Source organism: Eptatretus burgeri, chromosome 1 (genome assembly GCF_056783735.1).
Source record: "Eptatretus burgeri isolate ZD-2024b chromosome 1, Ebu_testis_v1, whole genome shotgun sequence".
Lineage (NCBI taxonomy): Eukaryota > Metazoa > Chordata > Myxini > Myxiniformes > Myxinidae > Eptatretus > Eptatretus burgeri.
This window is the reverse complement of record NC_140961.1, coordinates 28,397,667-28,423,159: the sequence shown is the minus strand read 5'-3', so window position 1 is coordinate 28,423,159 and position 25,493 is coordinate 28,397,667. Positions and strand designations below refer to the sequence as shown.

Genomic DNA, 25,493 nt, shown 5'->3' with positions numbered 1-25,493 from the left:
CAACTATATTTGTTCAATACAAATACAAGGAAGGATAACGCGGACTCAGCTGGTAATCGGCTCGGAAGTGGAGTGCAACTGAACATTTCAATCCACATGGAAGTTGCTTAGTCATATCCTGGCCTCCCACATTAACATGTGGCAGTTTTCTAGTGGAGGAAAAAGTGTGCAAATTCATCATCATGGTTCCTCTTTGGAGCAGATCAGACGAGCATTCACATGTTACAGGCGAACATTCTGGAAAACTGAATTAAGAGTGTAGGAGATCTTGCCCAGACAGCAACCACGCGCTGAGATAGCAAGAAGTGCAACTTGGTGTAAAGGGACATGGAAGAAAAGCAGACCACTTGGAAACCACAGTTTGGGTAGCAATTTGTCATTTGTTCAGAATGGGCAGCGACAACTCGCCTCCTCCATGTGAAAGGACACTGCGAGCTCTTCAACGTCCACAAAGTCAGTGGACTGGCCCTCCGTCAGAACGTCCATCGGAGGGACGGCAAACACGATGACGTCTCGCCCTGCCTGTGAAACACCAGGATGGCAGTTTATAGCTGCGGCTGAGATTTGAACCGACGCTCCGCTGCTCATACGCGAGTACACATACATCTATGCTATCCTGCCAGTGCAGTGTACAAATTCATTAAATTCTAAATAACTTGCTATTAAATAATGAATAAAACTGGCAAATCTTTACGGAAATTAAATTGTATTACAACAAGGAACACTGTGCTAAAGTGCAAAGCGTGCGTGCGTGCGTGCGTATTTACAGTTCCTACTGTGGTATTGCGGTATAAATGCATGGTGAGCAGTTTGCCTGAAAAACGAGCTGTTTATATCATTTACCTTATATGGGCATTTTGGGTAGTAAAAAAAAGCTGCTCAAGGAAATCTGCAATGTTCAAAGCATCTACATGAAGTACGTGCTCGGACGAGTTTCGAATGAGGATTGGGGATTTGCGTAATACGGATTTTCCTTCTGCACCATTATTTTCATTGATAATTCTTAAAGTTTACGGTCGAAGGGCTGGCAGGACAGCTCAGAGGTAAGCATCGCGTACTCGCCTTCGGTATGTCTAGCTCGACCCAGTTATAAAATTCCACTCTGGTGATTCACATCCAGGGCGATGAATCATCCTTTTAAGCTGTCCCTCAGATTTGACGTGAGCCGCAGGACGTTGGTCCCATTGTCTTTAGTGAAGAGGTGGTGAGCCCTCTGTCGCCTGCAACCTGAACAAACATTACAAATTCCCACACCTTCAGTCGGTCATCAGGCCTGGCCGGCCGGTTCGTGAAAGGCTTGGACCAAAAGCTTTCCACGTCCGACACCACTGAAAAACATGGGAATAATCGAGGCACTTTAATAAGACGTAGCAGTATCTCAAAGTTTACAATGGGTCACAATCACAATGAATCATTGTTAGAGAAAGCACTCCCCCCCCACGAAGCTCCAGTCATTTTGGTTTGGCAATGTGCTACGGATATAAAAACAGCCTTTCCCAATAAAAACAACTTAGCGGAACACATTGTTGGGCGGAAAAAAAAAGTACAGGATCATTAAAAAGTTTTCCTAAATGCCACCGAGGACCTTGGAAGCCAACAAGGTTTCCTGGCCAAGTTTTCCGTTCAATCTGAGCTGTGTTCACTTACCCGGTGTCTGTTCAAACTACGAATCCAAAACACAAAGCGTTGCCTTCACAGTTTGTTGCATCAACACCACAAAAATACTCACAAACTTCATACATCAAATAACAATGTTGTCATTTCAACTGAAAACGAACTCAGGGGAACCATTAGTGTTACATATGGGAAACACATGTTACATTGATCATTTATATCTTCATTATGCCCCCCATGACCCCCCTGTTACCTGCACAGTTGCACGTCACTAGGCGTCCCTCTCCGGTCGCTCCTCGTACACTCAACGTGTCTACCTGTCGCCCCATCGTGACATTGTTTGACTAATACAAGGGCATTACTCAATCGCACTGAAAGCAAGTCAGGTTTGCCGAGCTCCGTCTCGGTGTTGTCTGAACGTAAACATGATCAGTAAACCGACCCCCATCGGACAAGACGCGTCAGTGAAGCGCAAGTGATATTCCGCACCACCGGTGCGCACGTGAGACACAGTGTGCGGTAAAGAGCAGGTAAACAGATGTGATCGTGAGGTCTGACTACCATTGGTGATGGAACCGTTTCCATGGCTCGTGGAAGTGTGCTGTGTGATGCAATCATGAGCTTCCTTAACAACAACACACGACCCCATATACCAGCCTGTACACCGGTCTGTGGCTGTGAGGCCGAGGGCTGTGGCTGTGAGGACGTCATTCCGCCGAGGCGGACAGGTACACCTCTTAGAAACACGTTTAGCACAAGAAGAACAGGAAAAGTTATAAAACAGAGACCGTTTTTAATTAAATACATAATTGATTATTTAATTACATTTTAGGGTTACCTAAGCTTCGTTCACTACACACGACTGACTCACCTTCCGTGTCCGCCTCTCAACACGCTGCACTCAAACTGTGAAAAGATGCAAAGAATCTTGTTCTCCTCCCTCGCTTCACGCTCAATGGAAGCTCTGTGAGCGATATGGAACCTGGCCCGCTTTGTTCACTCCGAGCTGAAACGCCAGTTTTACGAGAACCTCGGGAGTCTCGAAGAGGGAGTTCAAAGTGGGGTTCCCCACTTCTACAGCCAAGTGGACGAGGGGCCACGCCTCGCAGCTCGCCAAGCGGAAATGACGTACGTGGATATTTTAGCCACACTGGGGATTCCCCGTTGTTTGCCAATCCACGTTCCTGATTACTGAACGACCTTTCAATCCCAACCACTGCTCTCGAAGACTTCGCGCACAACTGTTCCCTATGTTTTAAATAAAAAAATTAATAAATCCCGTCATTTTCGTTCTCCCCCTCCCGAGATTTATGGACAAAAGAAACATTCCTGGTTAATATAGATCACTCACTCATCGAGGGTAGCTGTAGCCGGTGCACAACTATTAGAACGTTGGAATAAATTGTATTTCATAATCCATTCAGTGCCACCGAAGTTTGAGGCAGAACCCTGATGCAAACGTTCACCATCTGATTCTGATTCCCATTGATTTTGAAAGGACATTGATTATAAATGCTGTTTTAGTTATCCATAGTTATCTGGTTCCATCGGGTCGTGTCCGACTGACTTCTGATGATCAGATTTCTCCAAACATCGCTGCTCAAGAAGGTCTAGCAGAGACTGCTTGGTCGTACCCTTTTCCCGCATCCATCCAGCACATACACAGTCTGCCGCTTCTTCTTGGTCATCCCTCAACCACGCCCAGCTTGGTTGACCATGGTGGTCCAATTCCTTCAGGCAATGATTTGTTTGGTGATTTCACAAAATAGAAAACACAGATATACAGGTCAAATGCTACCAAGCCAATCAATTCATTCGTTCAGAATCTGGTTTGTATCATTGTTGGGGGCACGGCTGTGCCAGTGATGCAGTGGCTGCTGCTGGTTAGGGAAGAAACTTGTAATTTGTTCAGGGTGCCGGCGATAGCTCACCGATTTCACGGGATCTTTACCGTCCACAAATGAATACCAGTAGATGGAATGCCCAGTTTAACGTCCATCCGAGGGACGGCACACACGTTGATGACTCGATCTGCCTGCGAAACACCCAAATGACAGTTTATAGCTGGGTCAGGATTCCAACCCAGGCTAGACGGCTTAGCAGCTTACAAACGAGCAAGCACATTTCTATGGCCCAAGCCCGAGGGCATCCTGCCAGCCCTAGCTCATCGGTTATCAAAAATGAAGAAGGAATGCAATGAATTTTTCACTCATTTCGGAATTTTCTAAATCACGCGTTGGTTCAGTACATTTTCTGCATTGCGAGGTAAATGTCAGACACAATTTGCCAAATTCCAAACGCTTTAGATATGAGGAACACACCACAGTTACCAAGTAGCTCGCTCACGCTTGCCAAGCCAGCAGTTTCTTTTCAATGGTTTTGAATGGAGTGCTTGCTTGAGTGCGAAAGTCACTTGGCGAGTGGAGGGACACAGCATTAGCCAGCGGCTGTGCCGCTGATGCAGTGCCCCTCTACCAGTGCACGAGTACTCATTTCACCGATCTCGGAAGGATGACAGGCTGAGTCAACCCCACCTGGTGTTAATTCAGTAGCCAACGGGACATGAACTCAGGACCCGAAGATCCGAAGCCAGCACCAGGCTAATACACTTTATGACTCTATCCTCCAACAAATCATTGAAAGTATCAGAGGCAGTCGTTTGATGAAACCCAGGGTAAGATGCACTTCAGAAATGGGAGGGTTTGTTTGAGAACGATTCATAATGTTCTATTAAACATACAAACTTATATTATTCTATTAAACTCATCCTGACTACATATAAAGCTTTCGTCCACAGCCTGATGGAGTACGGCTCTCCGCTCTGGGCTGGAGCTCCTGCCTCTCACCTTTCTCGACTTCATGGTATGGAAACCAAGGCATTTAGGATCATCGGTATCTCCCGTGACGAGGCTGAGTCTTTGGGTCTCTCACTCTCTCACCACAGGCAGGTCGGTGCTCTGTCTTCTACCGTATCCTTTCCATCCTCACCCCCCGCTGCTCTGTCTGCGATGTCCCCCCCCCCACCACATATTTCCGCACAGCACTCAAGGTCCGCCAGCAACACCCTTCTGGTAAAACTACCAAAAATCAAGAATCACTGCTCACCTTCACTCTTTAATTCCTCTTTTTTCCCACCTTTGGAACGAACTCCCACACTCCTTTCAATCCCACTCTTCCTTCCAGGTCTTCAAAAACAGCTGTTCACTACCACCTCTTATCTTCCCCCATCCAAAACCATGATCCTTTCTACCCCTGCTAATCCACCCCAAACCCACCTCCTTCAAATTCCTTACTTTCCTTCTTGAAAGTCCCTGTGGTGTCCATCTTGTTTACCCTGTGTACCCCACCCCATCCCTCTCCCTTCCACAGATCTCTTCATGTCTATTCCCCACTGTTTTGTCCTTCCCTCTCCCGCGCATAGTCTCCTGCTCCCCTTGTTATAAGTTCTGTGCGTTAGTTCTCATACAAGCCTCGACAGTGTTTACAAAAAAACAACAACAACAACAACAAAAAAACATTCAAGTTACCTCCACCACCTAAGGTGAACGTTGGTTTTGTTTTCACCCCGTCTGAATGTGAGCAGGATATCTCAAAGTTATGGACAGATTCGGACAAAACTTGGCAGATGAATTGCTTTGGTGATAAGAACAAGCTGATTAGATTTTGGAGGTCCAGATCCAGATCTCTCCTGTCAGTCAGGTACAAAACGTAACCAGTTCAGCGTGATGGATGGATGCCTTCCTGGGTGTGCTCTGGCTTTCAAAAGGAATTAGTCACTGTGGCTAATCCAGGTTTAGAATGATTAGCCACAGGAGAAAGGAAATAGCCACATATTTTATTCAAAAGTTTTTTTTAGCAATATGAAATAATAAGTTAATTTTAAAGCGGATGTGTGAGTTTGATGGGTGAGGTTGGTTGGATGAGTGAGTTGGATTGTTCAGATTGGTTGGATGAGTGAGTTTGACGTGTGAGATTGGTTGAATGAACGACCATCAGAGGAGGTGGTGATTGTGAGGGATGGTGTGTGTGTGTGTGTGTGTGTGTGTGTGTGTGTGTGTGTGTGTGTGTGTGTGTGTGTGTGTGTGTGTGTGTGTGTGTGTGTGTGTGTGTGTGTGTGTGGGGGGGGGGAGGGGTAGTCATTGTGCCTTTAGTAGGTGGTCATGGGGTGATGGGGGTGGTTGTGGACCAGGATTGGACCAACCTCATGCCAGTCAAATTCACTCATACAACCAATCTCACACATCAAACTCACTCATCCAACCAATGTCACACATCAAACTCACTCATACAACCAATCTCACCCATTAACTTCACTCATCCAACCAACCAAAGTCACCCATCAAACTCACTCGTCCAAACAAACTCTCATCCAAACTCGTCCTACTACAGGTACTACAACTGATTGTGTCAAAACTCACCTGGCAACCACTGACCCAACGAAGCATGTAGCGCTGAGTAGCGCCGAATCATTCCGGAAAAAAAAAAAAAATTTCAAAAAAATTAAAATAAAAATTTAAGACGAGAATCATGGGAATCATGCGTAATTTCGGTCGATTTTTTTTTACTAGAAACTAGTTTAAAACTACTTAAGTTAGTATTTTTTTTTTTTTGTATACCTTGGTCGAGGCTCGTATGAGAGCAAACACACAACTCACAGCAAGGAGGCATGAGACAAGAGGGGCGGGAGTGGAAGGGACAAAACAGTGGGGAACAGACACATTAGGTGAACTGTGGAAGGGAGAGGGATGGGGATGGGACGGGGAACATGGCGAAGAGAAGATGGATATTTTAGGGACTTTCAGGAAGGAAAGCAGGAGAAATGAAGGAAGTGGGCTTGGGTGGATTATCGGGGGTAGAAAAGATCGAGGATTTGGATGGGGGAAGATAAGAGGTGGTGGTGAACAGCTGTTTTGAAAGCCTGGAGGGAAGAATGGGAAAGAATAGAGTGAGGAAGTTTATTCCAAAGGCGGGAAAAAAGAGGAATGAAAGAGTGAAGATGAGCAGTGATTCGTGATTTTGGTAGTTTTACCAGAAGGGGGTTGTTGGCGGACCTTGAGCGCCCTGTGGAAATGTGGTGGGGACAAATCGCAGAGAGAGCAGGGGGGGCAAGGCTGGAGAGGAGTCGGTAGAAGACAGAAAGACCACCGACTAACCTGCGGTGATTGAGTGAGAGGCCCAAAGACTCAGCTTCATTGCGGGAGATGCCGATGATCTTAAATGCCCAGGTTTCGACAGCGTTAAGTCGAGAAAGGTGGGAGGCAGGAGCACCAGCCCAGAGGGGAGAGCAGTACTCCATCAGGCTACGGACAAAAGCTTTGTAAGTGGTCAGGAGCTCAAGAGGGCCGAGGAAGGACTTAGCACGACGGAGGATTCCCAGTCGGCGACTGGCTTTTGAGGCGAGGTTGGAAATGTGACTTTCCCAGGAAAGGTCATGGCAGATAGTGAGACCTAGAAGCTTGAAAGAAAAGACTTCTTCCAGAGGATTGTTGAGAAAGTGGATGGGGGGGTTTTGTAAACGGTCCTTTCGAAGAGATATAGTGAGAGTGTGAGATTTGTCTGTATTGAAAGACATGTTCCACGTGTTGGACCAGTTTGTGATTTTATCCAGATCTGCAGTGAGCGAAGAAGCTGCTGCTTGCCGGTCTGAGGGATGACAGATGGTACGGCAGAGGGTGGAGTCGTCGGCAAAGAGAAATAGAGGATTTTCCAGAGAGTCCGAGAGATCATTGATGAAAACCAGAAAAAGAACAGGGCCCAGAATGCTACCTTGAGGAACTCCAGCCTGCACAGGAAGAGGGGATGAAAGAACTCCATTTAGGGCCACACGTTGACTGCGACAGGAGAGGAAGTCTGTGAGCCATGAGTGGAGATGGCCTTGAATACCATGGAAAGAGAGTTTGGTGAGTAGGGCAGGGTGCCAGACTGTGTCAAAAGCACGTGATATGTCCAGGGATACGGCTCGGATTTCCTGTCTGGCATTGAGGACCTCCATCCATTGATGGGAGAGCAGAAGCAGCATATCCAGGGTAGAGTGACCTGGTCTGAAACCAAATTGATGATCGGAAATCAAGCCATTGGAGAAGAGGAAGGATTTCATATCTGAAGCGATGATGGATTCCATCACCTTGCTGATGATTGGGAGAAGGCTGATTGGTCTGTAGTTATAGGGATCTGTTTTTGCACCTTTTTTTATGCAGGGCAGTGATGTTAGCAGATTTCCAAGCAGATGGCAGATGACCTTGGGCAAATGAGAGGGTGAATAGAACAGAGAGAGGGTGAGCAAGAGCAGAAGAGCAGGCTTTGAGGACACGTGGGCTGATGCCGTCTGGACCAGTTGCAGAATCTGACTCGAGGTTTGAAAGCAAGCTCTCCACCTTGTCAGGAGAAAAGGATACAGAGACCAGGGACAGTTGGGTGCGACTGGGTAAAGTGGGTAGAGATCGTGATGGGTTTAGGACACAAGATTTAGCTGCAAACACCGAGTTTAGACATTCAGCTTTATCACGTGTGGAATCAGCAGGGCGGCCATTTGAGGTAAGGGAGGGGATGGAGGGGGAACATACACCAGAAACAGATTTGATTAAACGCCACCAGGATTTTGAGGAGGGAGAGAGGTTTGAGAGTTCAGATTTGAGATGAGAAAGATGTTGTTTTCTGGCTCTCCTGAGGGTAGATACACACTTGTTCCGAGCTTTGTGGAAAGAACTGAGATTGCCCTCAGTTGAGTTTGCTTTCCATGAGGCAAAGGCAAGTTGTTTCAGGACAATTGCCTCGCCACAAGCTTCAGTAAACCAAGGGTGGGAGGAAGGGTAAGACAACTGAACACGAGAGGGGATAAATCTGAGCATGAGGGAGAGCAAGTTTCTTTGAAAGAATTCCCAGGATGAGTTGATGTTTGAGAAAGTAGTGATAGGAGACCAGTCTGTAAGTTTGATGGCTGCTCGGAGACCCTGCCAGTCGGCTTGAGTGAAATGCCAGACTCGACGGCGGTGAGGTGGTTCTCTGATAACAGCCAGAGAGATGTCCACTTTGACAAGGACGTGGTCAGAAGAACCAATTGGAGCGAAGGAAGAGCAGCAGATATTGTCAGGGAAATTTGTCAAAACCAGATCCAGAAGAGATGGAGTACCATTGGTTGAGATCCGGGTCGGGAAGTTGACCGATTGAGTCAGTCCCAATGAGTCGCAGAAAGCTTTTGCTGAGGTGCCATGGCAGGTGAGAGAGGTACCCACACCTAGCCAACTGGCGTGATGACAATTGAAGTCGCCACATAAGAGGAAGAGAGAGTTTGGATGAGAAGATAGAAGATGGTCCATGTTTTCGGATAGTGAGGTGTAGATGGAGTCATCACTGTTCGGTGGACGGTACAGTACACATATAAACATGAGGTGGGAGTGGAGGGGAAGCCGAAGCCAGAGGTATTCCTGGGGGTGTGGGGGAGTGAGAGCAGTGCATGGAGAGTGAGGAATAGAGTCTTTGATGAAGAGAGCAACACCTCCACCAGGACGAGGCTCAGGTCTGTCATACCGTAAGAGGGAGTAGCCAGGGAGAGATACTTGGGAGTCAGACACGTCTTGGGAGAGGAAAGTTTCTGTTGGGCAGATGTCTGGTTTGTCAGTGGCAACCTGTATGGAAAGATCTGAAAGGTTTGAGCGAAGGCCCCGGATATTTGAGGTCCACACTTTTAATGAAGAGGAAGGGGAGGAGGCTTTGGGTGCAGGAGGTGGAGGGGGAGGGTAGGACAAGGGACGAGGGGGGCAGGTAAGGAGGGTTGCTGAAGGAGTGTGGGGTATTGCAGAATAGCGAGGGGAGGGGCCGAATGAGGAGGAGAAAAGGCTCTGTGGTGCTGGGGGAGAGGGGGGACAAGAGACAAGGAAGAAGGCAGTTGAGGATTTGAGGAGGTGGAGTGAAGAGATGGAGGTGAGAGGGCAGTGGAGGGAGGCAGGTTGGTGGATGAGAGAGGGGCAACTTTGTGAAGCAAGAGTGAGGGGGATGAAAGGTCGGAGAAAGGTGAGGGGGGAATTTTTGAGAGAGGTGAGAGGGAGGCTTGGAGGGAGAAGAGTGGGATGGTTGCTTTGAGAGTGAGAGTGAGGGGTGAGTTGGCACTGAAGTTGGAAAAAAAGAATGGTTGATGGAAAGCGAGCATCCATGGCAAACTGTGGTTTTTAAAAGTTTTAGGTCAGAGATGCGATTTAACACAATTCTTGATGGATGCAATGAAGGCGAATTCAGAGAATGGAGAGAAGCGCTGTAATCGTTGGATTTTTTAGGCAAGGAATGAAGGAGAGGTCGAAATGAGAGCAGTCTGTTAAAATAGCAGAAGAGTAGTGCATTGTGAAACAGTAAAGAGTACCACATGTGTGAGAGAGGAAGATGAAGCATTATAAGATCGTTTTTGTTGTTAAAAATAATGTATGAGAGTTCAACAGATTAGGTCATGGAAGTGTAAAAAAAAAAAAAAAAAATCGAGGAAGTTAAGAGGAAGAAGAATCGGGAGGAGAGCGTGTTGTTGTTGTTGTTGGGTATATATATATATATATATATTTTTTTTTTTTTGTTGTTGTTGTTAATATTAATGTATGAGAGAGTTCAACAGATTAGGTCATGGAAGTGTAAAAAAAAAAAAAAAAAAAAAAAAAAAAAAAATCGAGGAAGAAGACGAGGTGGAAGTTAAGAGGAAGAAGAAGAAGCAAAATCGGGAGAAGGTGAGCGGTGTTGTTGTTGTTGTAGGGTATTTTTTTTTTTGAGATAAGAAAGAGATTAGTTGGGAGAATGGGGGATGTTTGGAAAGTGGGGAGGATCAAAATTGAAGGTAATGGGGAGGATAGAAATTGAAGGTAATGGGGAGAAAAAACAAACAAACAAAAAAAAAACGATCGAACACCGAGTGGAACCGGTAGGCCTCAAGTCTAGGCCTAGGCCTCAAGCACAGGTAAGAACGTCGACAAATATACTCACAAAATAGCACGATTTTTGAAACAAAACCGAACTAGCAACACACAGTAACATGTAGGTGGGAAAATTAAACAGTTAAAACGGGACAAATAACAACCGGAAACTTAGCTTTGAGAACGTCAGCAGGGAGCCCCGAAGGAGACCTCTTGCTGCTCCAAAACCGGAGAAAAAAATGAATAGTATTTATAAGCTTGTACGAAATCACGCGTGATTCCCGTAATCAAAACATACAAAATGGCAGCCGTCTCAACGAAGGTTGAATTCTGTACTAAAATCACCCAAAATTCGTCTAAAACTGGTAATAAAAAAAACCCCACTAAAACATGGATTAGCCACAGTGGCTAATGGGTGGTTTAAAATATTAGCCACAGGTAAGGGGGATTTGCCCTGTGGCGACGTGGCGAGCGGCAGCACACACCCAGCCCTCTCCCGAGTGCTGATCGAGTTTCTTCCTGCTGAACAATGTAGGCAGACAAGCCAGCCAGTCTGAGTTAGAAGTAATTTATTTTTACACATTTAAAATTACAGTTATATCATGTCACAAGTACTTTGGCTTCACAAAATAGAAATATTTAAAACTCATTCCTCCATATTCCTGATCACACCCTCACCACAAATATGTTCCTTAAATCCTCCAACTGTTCCCTTCTGATTTGAAGGGTATTTATGGATTGTTTAATAACAATAATAATAAAAACTTTGTGAAATCTCCTTCACCGCACCCAATAAATCATTACAAGGATTATAAGCAGGAATTTTGACACCATATCGTACAAATCACAAACCATTTTCTTATCTTTCTTTGCAACTCATTCCTGTGGAACGGTTAGCTAGCTGTAACCCACGTTTGAGATACCTTAGTTCACCTGTTTCAGGTACGATGGAACTGTTCGTTATAAACGCTCCCCAATTGTTAACCACGTGTTTTATGAATCCACACACCCAACAACAATAATTTAACTAATGCAAATGATAGAGAGAGATAGAGAGATAGATGTATGTGTATGTATATATATATATATATATATATATATATATATATATATATATATATATATATATATATATATATATATATATATATATATATATATATATATATATATATTGGCGTTTTCTTGCCACATAACATCACTCATGATTTCCAAAACTTATCTCACTTCTTGTTTTAACTTTGTCGTACTTACTTTGTACTCTTTTACACACAAAGCGAATCAAGTTGCCATGGATATTTTATACAAACAAATCAACCGCAAATCAAAGATTGGTGATCAAGAGCTCATAGATGGCGACAAGTGAAGTTGATGATGATGATGATGTTCCCCGTGACAAACGAAGCAGAAATGACATTCGACTGCAATGATGAGTTTGAATAGAAAGACAGACAAATTTGACGAAACGGACACTGGAATGTAATGCAAGAGTGGAAGTGAAAATCAAGTTTTTCACATTTACTCATTCACTTCTTGGATTCCCAATTCCTCTCAAAACCTCTTCCCCTTCTCCACCCATACCTCTCTTCCTTTTTCAATTTAGCACCCACCCCCCTCCTCGGTACAAAAAGTAACTAAAAGATGTTCCCTTAACATATTCAGCACTTCAAGACTAAAAATGGCAAGTCGTGCACAACAGGTACACCGGCAATTTCCACCATATTGGGAGGTTGTTTGAACACAGAGACAACTTAGTCGTGCAAACACAGTCACAGTGTGATGAACTGGGTAATAGAGAAAAGTGGCCAATTTCAGGGATTCTGTAATCGCTAATAAAATAAAATTCCTTCACAATGAAAATGAATGATGAACGAGACCACAAATCGAGGAAACAATGGTTTTGGAGTCCAGTGTTAAACAAACATGGCTGTGTGTGTGTGTGTGTGTGTGTGTGTGTGTGTGTGTGTGTGTGTGTGTGTGTGTGTGTGTGTGTGTGTGTGTGTGTGCACGCGCGCGCGCGTGCGTGGCTCAGATTGCGAGACTTTTTCATGACAAAATGTAAAGTCGATTGCAATGGTGCAATACGAGGTGTTTCGTGGCACAACCGACTTCCTTGACTAAATCTGGGTTAAAAGGTTGTTGTGCTGTCAAAAATATATTAAGCAACTATAATAAATAAGAGTTCACCATAGAAGTTTCCAGAAAGATGATTTCGTGTTACCCACATAAACGTATTTAAGATATTATCTGGTTCCGTGTCTGTCCCTCAATAACCTTGGAGCTCTGGGAGGTTGTAGAAGAGAGAAAGAGATTCTGGATTGGTTAAGGTCCCAAGCAGTCGTGGTTTCTCTCCTTCAATAACTCTTCGTACAGCATTCTCAACCTTTTTTCCACTCACTGTGTACTAGGGATAGAGTGGTAGTGCAGAAAACAGATGGGGAGGGATGAAACAGAAGTAGAATTAGGTCTTCAATGTTGATTCCTTTTTTACCCATTATTTTTCTTAAACTCCGATTTAATCCGTAGTGTCCTCGTTTAACCCCTGAAAACAGATTCCTCTGGCTGAAAGAGAACTGCTCTCTCCTCGCCTCTTTCACTTCTCCATACTCCCACCTCCAAACTCCACTTCTCCAGTCTTCCATCTTAAAAGTCAACTCTCCCCACCTCCCCCCCAAACTCGACATCCAAAATTCAACTTATTTTGCTTTCCGCTCCGAGATTCACGACCCTGGCCTTCCCCACAAGCTCAACTTCAGCCTCCTTTCTCCCGTCTCAAACTAAACTCCTTCAGTCTTCTAAACCCCCGAAAACTCGAGCTCCAAACAAACAAAATAACGTACCGGAATATCCTTGATCTCCAAAAGCACAGCAGGAACATGACGGGGAGAGAGGGAGTTGCGAATGGCTTGACGAAGCTTTGTGCAGAGTTCAAGGTTGAGCTTGTAGCCAGGAGATGGCTTGAGAAAGAGAACTGCTCTCTCCTCACCCCTTTCACCTCTCTGTGCTACACAGAGTGAATCTAATATTTCAGGAAAGGCCTCAACTAGAGGTGCGAGGGATGGAGGGGTTGGGATTGGAGGTCGGAAGCAAAATAAGGCAGTTTCTCATTGAATGACAATGAATGACTAATGACGTAATAAAAATGGAATTAGATGGTAATAAATAAATAAATAAATAAATAAATAGTCTAAACTGGCAAACCAATTTCCTTCATTATTGTTTCATAAGTATTTTTGCAGTTTCAAAAGTAAGTTTCCAAAATCTACCATTACTAGTTGGAATCAATCATCTTTATAGACTTCACAATCACCAGGTGATCTCTACTTTCAACAAATCCTTGTTTTTAGCTTCTGCGGAATTGGAATGCCACATAAGGTATTGTCATCGTGCACCATCCGTCTGTGTCCGATTTCGACTTCTCCGGCCAAACCGCTGGGCTGATCTGGCTGAAATTTGGCAGCAACATTCCGCTCCTGACCAGTAACGGGGATCGCAAAGCTCATTCCGGTCACGTAACCAAGCAAGCATGTCAAAATGGCCGACTTAGTAAATTTCTTCAAAAATATTCCTCTCCAGACTCATCAGTCAGAATGCTACGAAATTTGGGTTACAACAGTAGGCCCAGGCCTAGATAAGATCCAGGTCCAGTGGTCTATTTTTATCCAATAACAGCAGGACTAAATTATAAACGAAGAATAAAGAACATTTCCTCCTCCTCTCAACAGTGAACCTGAGGTTTCTTTCCAAATTGTCATCCATGAGCACTGACTGGCCGTTTATACAATACGAAGGGGTTAACAGAGAAGATCAAGTATACTCAATAGTAATTAAATACTGGTAAAGGCCAGCTAACTAATTATACCGAAGTCATAATTTCACCCACCGCTACCCTACTGTTTGCTGGTGGTGCAGATAACAGCAGAACCCAAGTGGAGAACCTTGGTCAGGGCACCAGCACATAAAGGGTTACGTTCTTGAAAGAAAATGTAGGAATTTAATGTGCACAACCTAAATGCTTCAAGCTGGTTTTACATCCGTGTCCAAAGACCAACAAGCATCCCCCTACCATCACTGCGTCAGAACGCAAATTTTATTTATTTTTTTAAAGCAAACTCTAACCTTGTTGGAGATCAAACCCAGAGTAAACAGCACACAGCTCAATGATCAACACCGTATCTGCTGAGTTATCCATTCACAGAACTATGAACATCAAATCAATCACACCAAGTTTTAACAAAAATAAACAAACAAACAAACAAACTAGAAGGGCACTCGGTAGAGCACGTACCTCTGCCACGCAATGCCTGATGCAGTATCGAGCCCCATAACTTTTTCAAATATCATGCTATTGTTACGGCTGTGGAAATTCACAGAACACCATAAAGGTCGTTAGTTCAGTGAGATCGATAAGTCTGTGTTCAGTTAGATTTCCCCACCGTTATTTAATGGGATTTATTCGTATCACAGGGCTGTGATCTTTGAGATAGGCGTTTTTGTTTACTATCGTTATTTTGGACCAACCACCATCACTCTCATCAACCGCTTCACGACAACCACCACCCACAACCCCACCACCATCGCTCTCAAACAACCGCTTCAGACCCACTGTCATCCCACCACCACAACCACACGCGCCTCTCAAAAAAACCACGCCATTCTCATCACCTCAACCACAACGCCAACCACAATTACACCAATCACCTAACCACCTTCCCCGCTACACCAAATACCGATCACCTTCTCCATAAACCACACTACAACCCACTCCGCTTGTAAAACCGTCTCCACCAAGGAAAAGGAACAAGGGATTCCAGTAACGCCATGAAAAAGAAGAAGGTATTCCGTTGGCGCGCGGATTTTCCCGCCTGTTTTTCCCGCGCGCCGCAAGGGGGAGATCGTTCGTTATTCGTCGGTTCATAGGGGCGAGACGTTGGAAATGTGTAACGCCTCCTTTCTGGAAGCATCCCGCAGGAGCTGGAAGTGGGGCGGAGCGATAAACAGGGAGCGAGGCGTTGGAACTGGGTAACGCCTCCTTTCTGGAAGCTTCCCGCAGAAGCTAGAAGGAGGGCGGGGCGATAAGCGAGGAGGAATAAAAGGGCGCACGGAGCGGCCGCGAAGAGAGAGTCGGCGGCTGGTCTTCTGTCTGTCTTGGTCTTGGTCTGTGGAGAAGCGGTCCGTGGAGCGACCTGTTCGTTGGAGCTTGCAGTCGGTGGAGAGTCCGGGCGTCGTGGAGGGACGCGGACTGGAGGCGCCGCTCTGCCAGCTGTGTCGCGCGAACCTGCGCGTTCGTGTAAGGAGAGCCGGAGAGAGCTCGCTGGCCACGCGGAAGGCCCGAGCTCAGCCGCGGCTGCACTAGCTGCCGTGGGGACAGACGTCGAGGCTCACACAACAAGGCGCCACGAGGGTGCAGGTAACCTGCAACTGTCTCGTGGGACTCGTTCGGTCTGCCAAGTCCCACGCCATAAAGGTCTACGGGCCCAGCCTGACCCCATTGCCTTTGATGGGGTTTTTTCTTGTGTTTCTTTTGAATGAATGTTGGTGGCGCCGTCTACAAGTAAAACTGGTGAAGTGCTTGTACATTATTAATAGTAGTCGGTTGTAGCGCTTCGCCTTGCCCGCGTCTTTGTCCCCGTCCCGCAGTCTTCATAAAACAACTGCATGCATGTTTTGCTTTTGTTGACTGTATAAGTGTTTTTCATTGCTTTTTCTGTATATGTGCATGTTGGTGTTTTTGTATATTGCATGATTGTTGGCTGTATATACGTGCATACGTGTGTAGTTGTAATAAATGTGCTGATTTAAATGTTAACCCGTTCGTCGTGTCCTCTTTCCCTTATTGGAACGCCATCTCGTAATGCGGAATATTAGTTGGGTTTTAAATACCCGTTAAATAGAATCGGATCCGGCGAGGTCAGGCGATAATACCTGCTCGGTTATCTCAGAATGGAACGGACGGCGGGAGCGGTTCGTGTCCAAGCCGGCCTGCGTCGAGGTACGGTCTCTCAGTAGGCTACCCGCGCGAGTGCTTAGGTATATCGATATTCGGCGATTGACCCTATTTTGCGCGAGTAGAAAATTGACTAGGCCGTGGTGGGATTAAGAACCCACCCGTGACAGGATTCCAGCGTTGTTCCGGAAAGTCACGACTGAATTGTCCGTCCGGTGGGTGACGAGGCTGCCATTGGAGAAACGTGGTCGATCGCATGCCGGTGGGCGCGAATTCGTAACATTATATATCGTTTTTCACCCTATCTCTCAATGGTGAAGAATCACTTTAAAAACTAAATATTTCTCGTATCCGGATGTGGATCTTCACCAAAATCAAATCAATTCGTCCTTGTCACATACCCGTGTCCACCAAGTTTTATGTGAATCCTTCCACAACTTTTTGAGACATTGTGATATATATATATATATATATATATATATATATATATATATATATATATATATATATATATATATATATATATATATATATATATATATATATATATATATATATATATATATATATATATATATATCAGTTTAGCCCCATCTTTCAAAGGTGAAGATTCACTTCAAAAAATTTCAGATCTTCACCAAAATTGAATCAATTCTTCCTAATCACACACCCTATGTGTCCACCAAGTTCTGAATCCATCCACAACTTTTTGAGATATCATGCAAACAAACAGACAGAGAGGGGTGATAACATAACCTCCTTCCACCTTCGCGGGTGGAGGTAACGAGTAATAGGCGTCCACAGCCATCCTTGACCATGTTGTGGAATGTCGACCGAGGCCCTCACTTTTTTTTCTCCCTTCCGCTCTCACCTTTTCACCTTTATTCGCTATTAAATTTGTTTTCGCTGAACCGCTTGAGTGATCGACACGAAACTTTCAACATTGGAGCGTCCGTCTATGTTTAACATAATCATATGATGATGGATAGAAAATGCAGCAGGCATTCCAAAAAGTCTGTTTTTTTCAGGAATTGGTTGCAGGGCGTTTCACAAATCAGAAACAAAATGGCCTCGACCTCTCTTCACTCGGCAGAATAAATAAATATAATCGGCCTGCTTAGTGTTCTTGGATTGGCCGGTTCAGTGTTCCCATCTGAACCGATGGTTTGTGATGCTGGACTGATGTCCTTTTGTGCAGCGTTTGATTCATGTGCACACTCTTCCATGAGCCTTGGATGTTGTGTCAATACAAGATTGAAAATCGTCTTCCACCTACAAAGCAGTTTACAAATGAAAATTTTTAAAATTAAGTTCAATTCTTAAAACCTTCCCTTTTAATTCTGCTCTTTGCACAAAATACATTTCCTGGAATTGTGTGGTCCAATATTTTTCTTATGATCAAATTGTTTACCGTTTACAGAACAAGACAGATGTTTTTACAATGTACCGATGTTGTATATTTCCGTGCTTCCAAAACGAACTCCATTCGGGTTCAAAGTTCCATCGCTGCCATGAAGGAAGAAAGAAACATAATGAAATGGAGGTAGGTGTGGAAAGCAGAAAGGAAACTAGAGAAGTCTGGAGGAAGGCTCAAAAAGGGAGAAAAACCAAAAAGCATTTCAATTTAAAATTCCACAAACATTTTTGCGAATACATGTACCTTCTTCCAAGCAAAACGAGTCCTCCACTCTCCGGGTTTATTTTGCAGTAATCTCCGTGAGCCCAGATACCTGAACAACAGATAAAGATTAAAGAATGGGGGAAATAAATACACGAGATGTGTAATATTTTGAAAAGTTCTGCCATATAGTTCAAATGGATCAGTGGGTTAAGGAGGGCGGACATATCCCGAGTTGAAATCCATCCATCCATTGGGACAATACTCTGTGCAGAGCGTTAGTGCTGCTTAAGCAGTCTCTTTGGCTATTGGGCACAATCCTGGACGGGTCGACACTCCGCCACAGGATATCAGGAAGCTGGCACTCATTTTGCCGACCTTGTAAGGCTGATAGGTAGAGTCAACCCCACCTGGTATTAATTCAGCAGCCGAGTAGGATTTGAACTCAGGATCTGAGGATACCAAGCCCACCACCCTAACTATTAAGCCAACACCAGGCATGAGTTGAAATGTTTTATCCAAATTGATGGAAAAAGTGTTTGTTTTGTGGGAGAGGTGGGGGGAGAAAACCTGGGGGAGAGGTGGGGGTAAAAACCTGGGGGAGAGGTGGGGGTAAAAACCTGGGGGAGAGGTGGGGGTATAAACCTGGGGGAGAGGTGGGGGTATAAACCTGGGGGAGAGGTGGGGGTATAAACCTGGGGGAGAAAAACAGGGGATGAGGTGGGGGAGGGGAACTGGGGAAGAGATGTGGGAAGGAAGAAGCTGGAGGAGTGGTGGTGGGTGGGGGGACTGGGGAAGAGGTGGGGGGAGGAAAAACTGGGGGAGTGTTGGGGGAGAAAAACTGGGACAGAGAGGTATGGAGAGAAAGTGGGGGAGAGAGGGGGAGGTGGGAAGAAATTGGGGGGGGAGTGGGAGGAGAGAAACTGGGGGTGAGGTGGGGAAGAGGGATGGGGGGAGGGAGGGCAGAATGGGGCGAGGTGGAGTGGTGGCAAAAATGATGTGGAAGGGTGAAAAGAATGGTGGGGGGGGGTGGGGATGGGCAGAGGGCTCGAGAATAGGTGGGAGAAAGGAAAAAATATACATAAGGGGCCAGAAATAAAGGAAAAAAAAAGCCACAAGAACAAAAGTGTAAGAAATAAAGAGAAGTTAAAACTGATTCTGAAAGACCTGCCTATTATCAACTTAACTGAATACCTCTGACAGAAACATACCTTTAAATTTTGAGAAGTAAGCTTGATGATATTTCTTCCCCAAATCATCTCCCCAAAAGTAAAGAGGTTGAGATGGGAAAGGCTGCGTACACACCAACTCTCCACTCTCCCCAAACAATCTCCTGCCTTCATCCAAAAAAAAAAGAAAAAGAAAAGGAGAGGTTGGGCGAGATGGATAAACCAAGGTTGTATGAGAAAACTTGAGGCTGAGACTTTAGAAAATAAATGTGCTAATTCAGAAGATTCCAAGCACAACAGAACATTAAAAGTGCTTCAACTTCAAAATGGCCCAGGTGGATGAAACTTCATGCAAGTTGAGGAAAGTCTTCTTTGCAAACAGCTATTGATTACACAGATAATGTCAAAAGGTATCTTGTGTTTAACAAATCAGTGTGACGATGTGAAATGTAGAAAACTCATTCGCGAAAACAGGGTCATCTTCATATTGCATATGTAAAAAGAGTTGTGACATAAATAATGGTATCTGGAGAACTAAGTTTGGAACTATAAACAGTGTTGCGTACAATGCAAGAATAGCAGGTCATAGATCAAACCAACAGGTCCAATGAACCAACTACACATGGATAACGGATTCAGGGTTAGAAAGGATGACCACACTCTTTCAAAAGATTACCTGCTTGTGTTTTGCTACTGCACAAGTTCCAGAACACTGGCAGGCTCGCAAGAGCCAAGGCAAAGGCCAGTAACAACCAACAGATCTTTGCTCCAATGGAGAATGCAGTTACGCAGCTGAATAAAACACTTCTCAGACTGCCTCTCACATGGTCACAGGATTGCAGTGATGGGTCAAAATGATGATAGTGAACACCCGAACAACATTCAGCAATGAATCCAAATTTATTTGGTTTCAGAATGATGGCCAGGATATGAATTCTTTGCTTTCACAATGAAAGAGACAGCTCAACCTAATCCAGGCAACACCAAACGACATGATGAGTGACATTGTAGCAAAGGACACAACAAGAAGACAGCCTGAGAATACCTGAAAAATGTCCCTTCTTGCAACACACAATTCAAACAGGAAAAAGAGCAATCAGAGATTGCAGACCCTCACCAGGACTAGTTTTGTGTGGAATTTGTGTAATGCTGTGTTATATAATTAATGAGACATAATTAGAACTGCTACTTTATAAATGCTGGCAGTGATGACTGGTTCAGCCATTTCAGAGATGATTTTTGAAGGTTTATTTATTTATTTATACAATATGGCTGCCGAATCACGTGACCGACAACGTAATGAAAATTTTTTTTGTGAACCATTTTATCCCTAGATGACCCTCAAAAATTTTCATACTGACTGGATGTAGCGTTCTACATATGCAATGATGACATCATAACGAAGGCACCTATGACATCATTAAAAAAAATCACATTCCCCATGGAGGAGTACTTGCCATGTGCCAAGTTTCAATTTTTTCCTTGGTGCAGTTTCAGAGATAAAAAGGTCCAGAGGTTTTTTTACATTTTTCCAACATGGCTGCCACAACACGTGACCAATGACGTCATAATTATCATTAAAAATTCTACATGAGTAGTCACACCAATGGTGAAAAATTTGTCTCAATCCGACAAGAGGTTGCGGAGAAAAGCATGAAAGCGGAGAAAAGGCAGACAAACAGACAGACAAACAGACAAACAAACAAACAAGCCGGGAGGCGGCGATGGGTCGCCGAGCATGGAAACTATAAGATATAGAGCAAAATGGACGTCATATAGTGGATAGCGAATCACCTTAAGATTATGCATATCAAATCTCATCCAGTTCAAACTACTTGATAACTAGTCGGTATCCATTTGAATGAAAAGTACCAAAAATGCGGTTTGAAATCGGAAATCCCCAAAGTTCGAGGGGGTGCGGTGGGTGAACAAAGATCTAAATCGAAAATCCGGCTCGATCGTTTGTGCACAATGTATTCCAGACGATTAGTGTGAATTTTCATGACCATCAGACCATAACCCAAGGAAGAGTAGCATTTGGCGCGAAGGCACTTCCAGCTCTCGCATATTATCGATTTTTGCATTAATTGACCTTTGACCCCTGACCTAAGCGAAATCGGTCAATATGTCCTGAGGCAAAGTTGTAGTACTCATTGAGTACCATGAACCTGCAAAGTTTCATTTGTATCGATGTACTCACCTGGTCGCTAGGGGGCCTTCAATTTTCGCCAATTTTCACGCATACCCTAATTGTAGGGGGTGCTGCGGGTAAAGTATTCCATATATCACAAAAACTGGAATATATTTGATAGAGCATCACCTGTAGATCATTCGTGCAAAATTTTATAACCCTACGTGGGATAATGGCTTTCGGAATTGATTTCGCGTGAACGGTACCGATTTTGAAGTTGTTTGGGTTGTTGCTAGGGAACCAAAGCGTCCCTAGCAACCATCACAATTTCCAAAGCACTCGGTCATAAGATGTACCTACCACCCGAGTTTGGTCAAAATCCGCCCACGTTTACTACCAATTATGCTGATGACAAACGAACAAACATCCAAACAAACAGACAGAATTACTGACAATAAGGGTCACCTATTTCGGCGACCCAACAAACAAACAAACAAACAAACAAACGGACCCAAATGCAATACCCTCTCCTTTGGTGAAGGTAATAAGATAATGCCAACAACTCATACTGCAAATATCTTCATAAAATTAGAAAAGACCTTTAAAATAAATCTCACATTTGAAGGTTTCACATATGCTGTTAACTCAAGCTTCAACCTCACAGACTGTTGAAAATTTCTAGAGAAAAAGGCTTAAGGTTACAGAAGAAAATGAGAGTTCACGGAACACCTGACCCCATGCAGTCTTGAGAAAAATGGCATGGGAAGAGCCTTTTCAAGTCTTGCTCTGTGTTTCCGAGCACAATCTATCTATCCTATGAGCCGTGATTTTGCCTGAATCTCCACATTCCCCAACAATGAGACCGTGAGCGGCAAAATTTGATTGGCTGATATGGGTGTAAAAATGACGTAATATTTTGGCCAAGTACTGCTAAACTGGAAGTTTTTGAAAGTGCTAAAAAGGTGATTTGTGTTCTTCAGTGTTCACGTATGTAAAACCTTTTGTTGCCTTTTAATGCAAATTAATTCCAGCATATATCAGACTTTTCCACATGATAATCCACAACTTCGACAAATTTCAAAAAACTTAATTAAAAATACAAAACAAGAATATCATGGTTGTACAAGTGTCCACCCCGCTTATAATAGCAATTGTAAATTAGCTCAAGTGTAACCAATCACCTTCAAAATCACACACCAAGTTAATTGGCCTCCACCTGTGTTTAATTGTTGTGATTCTAATTATTTTTCAGAATAAAATCAGCTGTTCCTGTAGATTTCCTCTGCTGAGTAGTGCATTTCACAGCAAAGACTCAATCATGATCACCGAGGAGCTTTCAAATGATGTCCGGGATAAAGTTGTGGAAAGGCACAGATCAGGGGATGGGTAAAAATATATTTCAAAGGTCTTGAATATCCCTTGGAGCATAGTCAAGACAATCATTAAAATTGGAAGGTGTATGGTACCTCCAAGATCCTGCCTCGATTAGGCCGCCCCTCCAAACTGGATGACCAAGCAAGGAGGAGACTGATCAGAGAGTCCACCAATAGGCCAATTGAACTTTGAAAGACCTTCAGGCCTTTATGGTAAAGACTGGTCAGTGTGTGCATGTGACAATATCCCAACCAATCCACAAGTCTGGCCTATACGGTAGGGTGGCAAGAAAGAAGCCATTACTCAAGAAAGCCCACCTCGAGTCCTGTTTAAGGTATGCAAAAAATCATTATGAAGATTCTGAAGCCATGTGGAAAAAAGTTTTGTGGTCTGACAAAACCAAGATGGAACTTTTGGCCTAAATGCAAAACGTTAGTTTGGCACAAACCCAACACAGCACACCACCCAAAAGAACACCATCCATACTGTGAAGAATGGTGGTAGCTGTATGCAGAGCATCATGTTATGGGATGTTTCTCATCAGTAGGGACTGGGGAACTTGTCAGGATATAAGGGAAAATGGATGCAGCAAACACAGAGAAAATCCTCGATAAAAACCTTCTGCCCTCTACAAGAAAGTTCAAATTGGGACAGAAGTTCACCTTTCAGTATGACAATGACCCGGAGCACACAGCCAAAGCTACACTGGAGTCTATCCCAACAGAGAAACACCAAGTATTAACTCAGGGGGGTGGACACTCATCCAACCAAGATATTCTAGTTTTGTATTTGTTATAAATTTTCTGAAATTTGTAGAATTTGTTTTTCACTTGGAAGTTGTGGGTTAAGATGTGGAAATAAAGGTGGAAAAGGTCTGATTTAATGCAATTTAATTCCAGCTTATAAGGCAACAAAAGGTGAAAATTTTGAAAGGGGATGTTGACTTTCTTGAGGCACTTTTAATTTTTAAAAACCCCATTTTTCAGAAGTTTACCACCATTGTTGCAGCATTTTTACACCACCTTATTCAACACATTAAATTAGTTCTTCATGCCTGCCATGCGTGTCCTTAATGACGTCCCTAAAAACAGTAAGTTTCCTGCTTGGAATGATTTTCCATTTTGTTTGATTGCCAGACAGACAGAAAGACTAAAAAAATTCTCACTCCTCTGTGCGCATGCACGATCAGGAAGAGATTCCATACAATTTGCCAAATTCAGAGGCAAAGTACTGCGAAACTACAGATTCGTTTTCCGATTCGTGTTCAAAATATAACATTCAATTGAAAGTAAGCGATTCCTTGATCATAGACGGACGTCTGTATACAGACAAAGTGGACAATTGTTTAACCCCGCTTTCTGCTTCGTATATGGGATAACAAATAGAAGGGAAAGGAGGTAAAGAGTTATTACAAAATAATAGTGTGAAAGTTTGTGTTATTACCATCTTCATCCCAACTTTCAATGGCCATGCCAAGCAGAGGACCAGGTATCTCTCCAGGTAATGGATGCAGACCTGGGCATGGCCCAACAAAGCATCCCATTATATCTGTGCCACCTGCACCCTCAGGGAAGAGAAATAAAGGGGGAAAGAGGACAGAGATTAGAGGCTTTCAGCTCTCACTGAAAATCCATTTTGAGTTTTTCTCTTTCGAGAACTAAATATCAGATACTTTATCCATAAAAATTACCTGAATTTGAGGCAAAACCCTCATTTTCAGCCTCTCATAGGATCACAGCCCCAAGAGACCTCGCTGTCCTGATGCATTGCACCAAATTTGGTCCATAATCGGTCGGGTAGTTTGTGAGATGTTAAAGTCAATGTTAACGGACATACGCATATATGCACAGACAGCCGGACACCGAGATCCACTCTGGGGTTATTTCGGAGAAATAACCCCCGTAAAATGGAATAATTATGGATGATAAACGTGTGCAATATGCTTTGTTGGAAGTAAACCAAACATTTAATAATTCAACAAGTGCATATTTGATGGACTGGGATTCTATTACAATTTTTTTCCTGTTGGTTGTATGATTGGAGGCATGGCTGTGCAACTGATGCAGTTCCCATGCATGTTCGGGCAGGAATTTGTAATTTGGCCAGGGTGCTGGCACACAATGGCCTACTCTCGAGAAAGCACCTTGTAATCTACAAGGTGCACCAGATCATAATAGAACATCATCTTCACGTGAGGGTTGTTCCAAGTTTGGTGTGGACTTTTATTTATTTGAGAACATACAAAATCGATAGTTCACAGGTGGAATTTTGTGCAAACATATTGTCTACCCGAAGAAAATTAAACCAGAAGTTACATCATTGCTGGTGAAATGATTTGGCGTAAAATCAAGATTATCATCATCACCAAGAGTGGCCAACAGGAGTCACATGTGCTGTGGAACAGAGGCATATCATAATTGTTTCCATGAAGAATGTAAAACCATCTGGTATACACAGGAGACTGTCTGCACAATTTGGTGATTCCATGTCTTTCGCATAATTGTGTGTTTACATGGTGCAGAGAGTTAGAAAATGACAGGGAACCGGTGAATCATTTTAAACATTTTCACTTGCAGAAACTGATAACACTAAATATGTTGAACAGATCATTTTGAAGTTAATGAAAACAGAAACTGTTAACACCTGATTAATATACGTGAAATTACAGAAATGGTGGATGGACGTCAGTGTTGCAAGTGTGGAAGCAATCAATCATTCTCACTTGAAATTAAAATTGGTCCCCCACCTTTTT

At 43.8% G+C, this 25,493-nt stretch overlaps 2 protein-coding genes across 4 annotated transcripts in view; both read right to left on the bottom strand.

Annotated features, from left to right (window-relative positions):
* Positions 1 to 2,739, bottom strand: part of MYO1C (myosin IC) — a 153,430-nt gene extending 150,691 nt beyond the window's left edge. The window contains exon 1 of one of the 3 annotated variants that reach the window (XM_085876753.1): positions 2,486 to 2,739. Coding sequence is in view for 1 of the 3 variants with exons in the window: in XM_085876747.1 (XP_085732873.1) it covers positions 1,868 to 1,943 (76 nt within the window). In the remaining 2 variants the exon portion in view is untranslated. Of the gene's footprint in view, positions 1 to 1,867; positions 2,026 to 2,485 lie in introns of those variants that run through there. The other 2 variants (XM_085876760.1, XM_085876747.1) reach the window with 2 other exon arrangements.
* Positions 2,740 to 12,426: 9,687 nt separating this feature from the next.
* Positions 12,427 to 25,493, bottom strand: part of AACS (acetoacetyl-CoA synthetase) — a 44,763-nt gene continuing 31,696 nt past the window's right edge. The window contains exons 13-18 of the mRNA XM_085876739.1: positions 24,185 to 24,298; positions 19,279 to 19,404; positions 18,110 to 18,179; positions 17,897 to 17,955; positions 13,343 to 13,545; positions 12,427 to 12,906 (exon numbers count right to left, since the gene is read on the bottom strand). Of these exons, the coding sequence (XP_085732865.1) occupies positions 12,769 to 12,906; positions 13,343 to 13,545; positions 17,897 to 17,955; positions 18,110 to 18,179; positions 19,279 to 19,404; positions 24,185 to 24,298 (710 nt within the window). The 3' untranslated portion in view covers positions 12,427 to 12,768. The remainder of the gene's footprint in view (positions 12,907 to 13,342; positions 13,546 to 17,896; positions 17,956 to 18,109; positions 18,180 to 19,278; positions 19,405 to 24,184; positions 24,299 to 25,493) is intronic.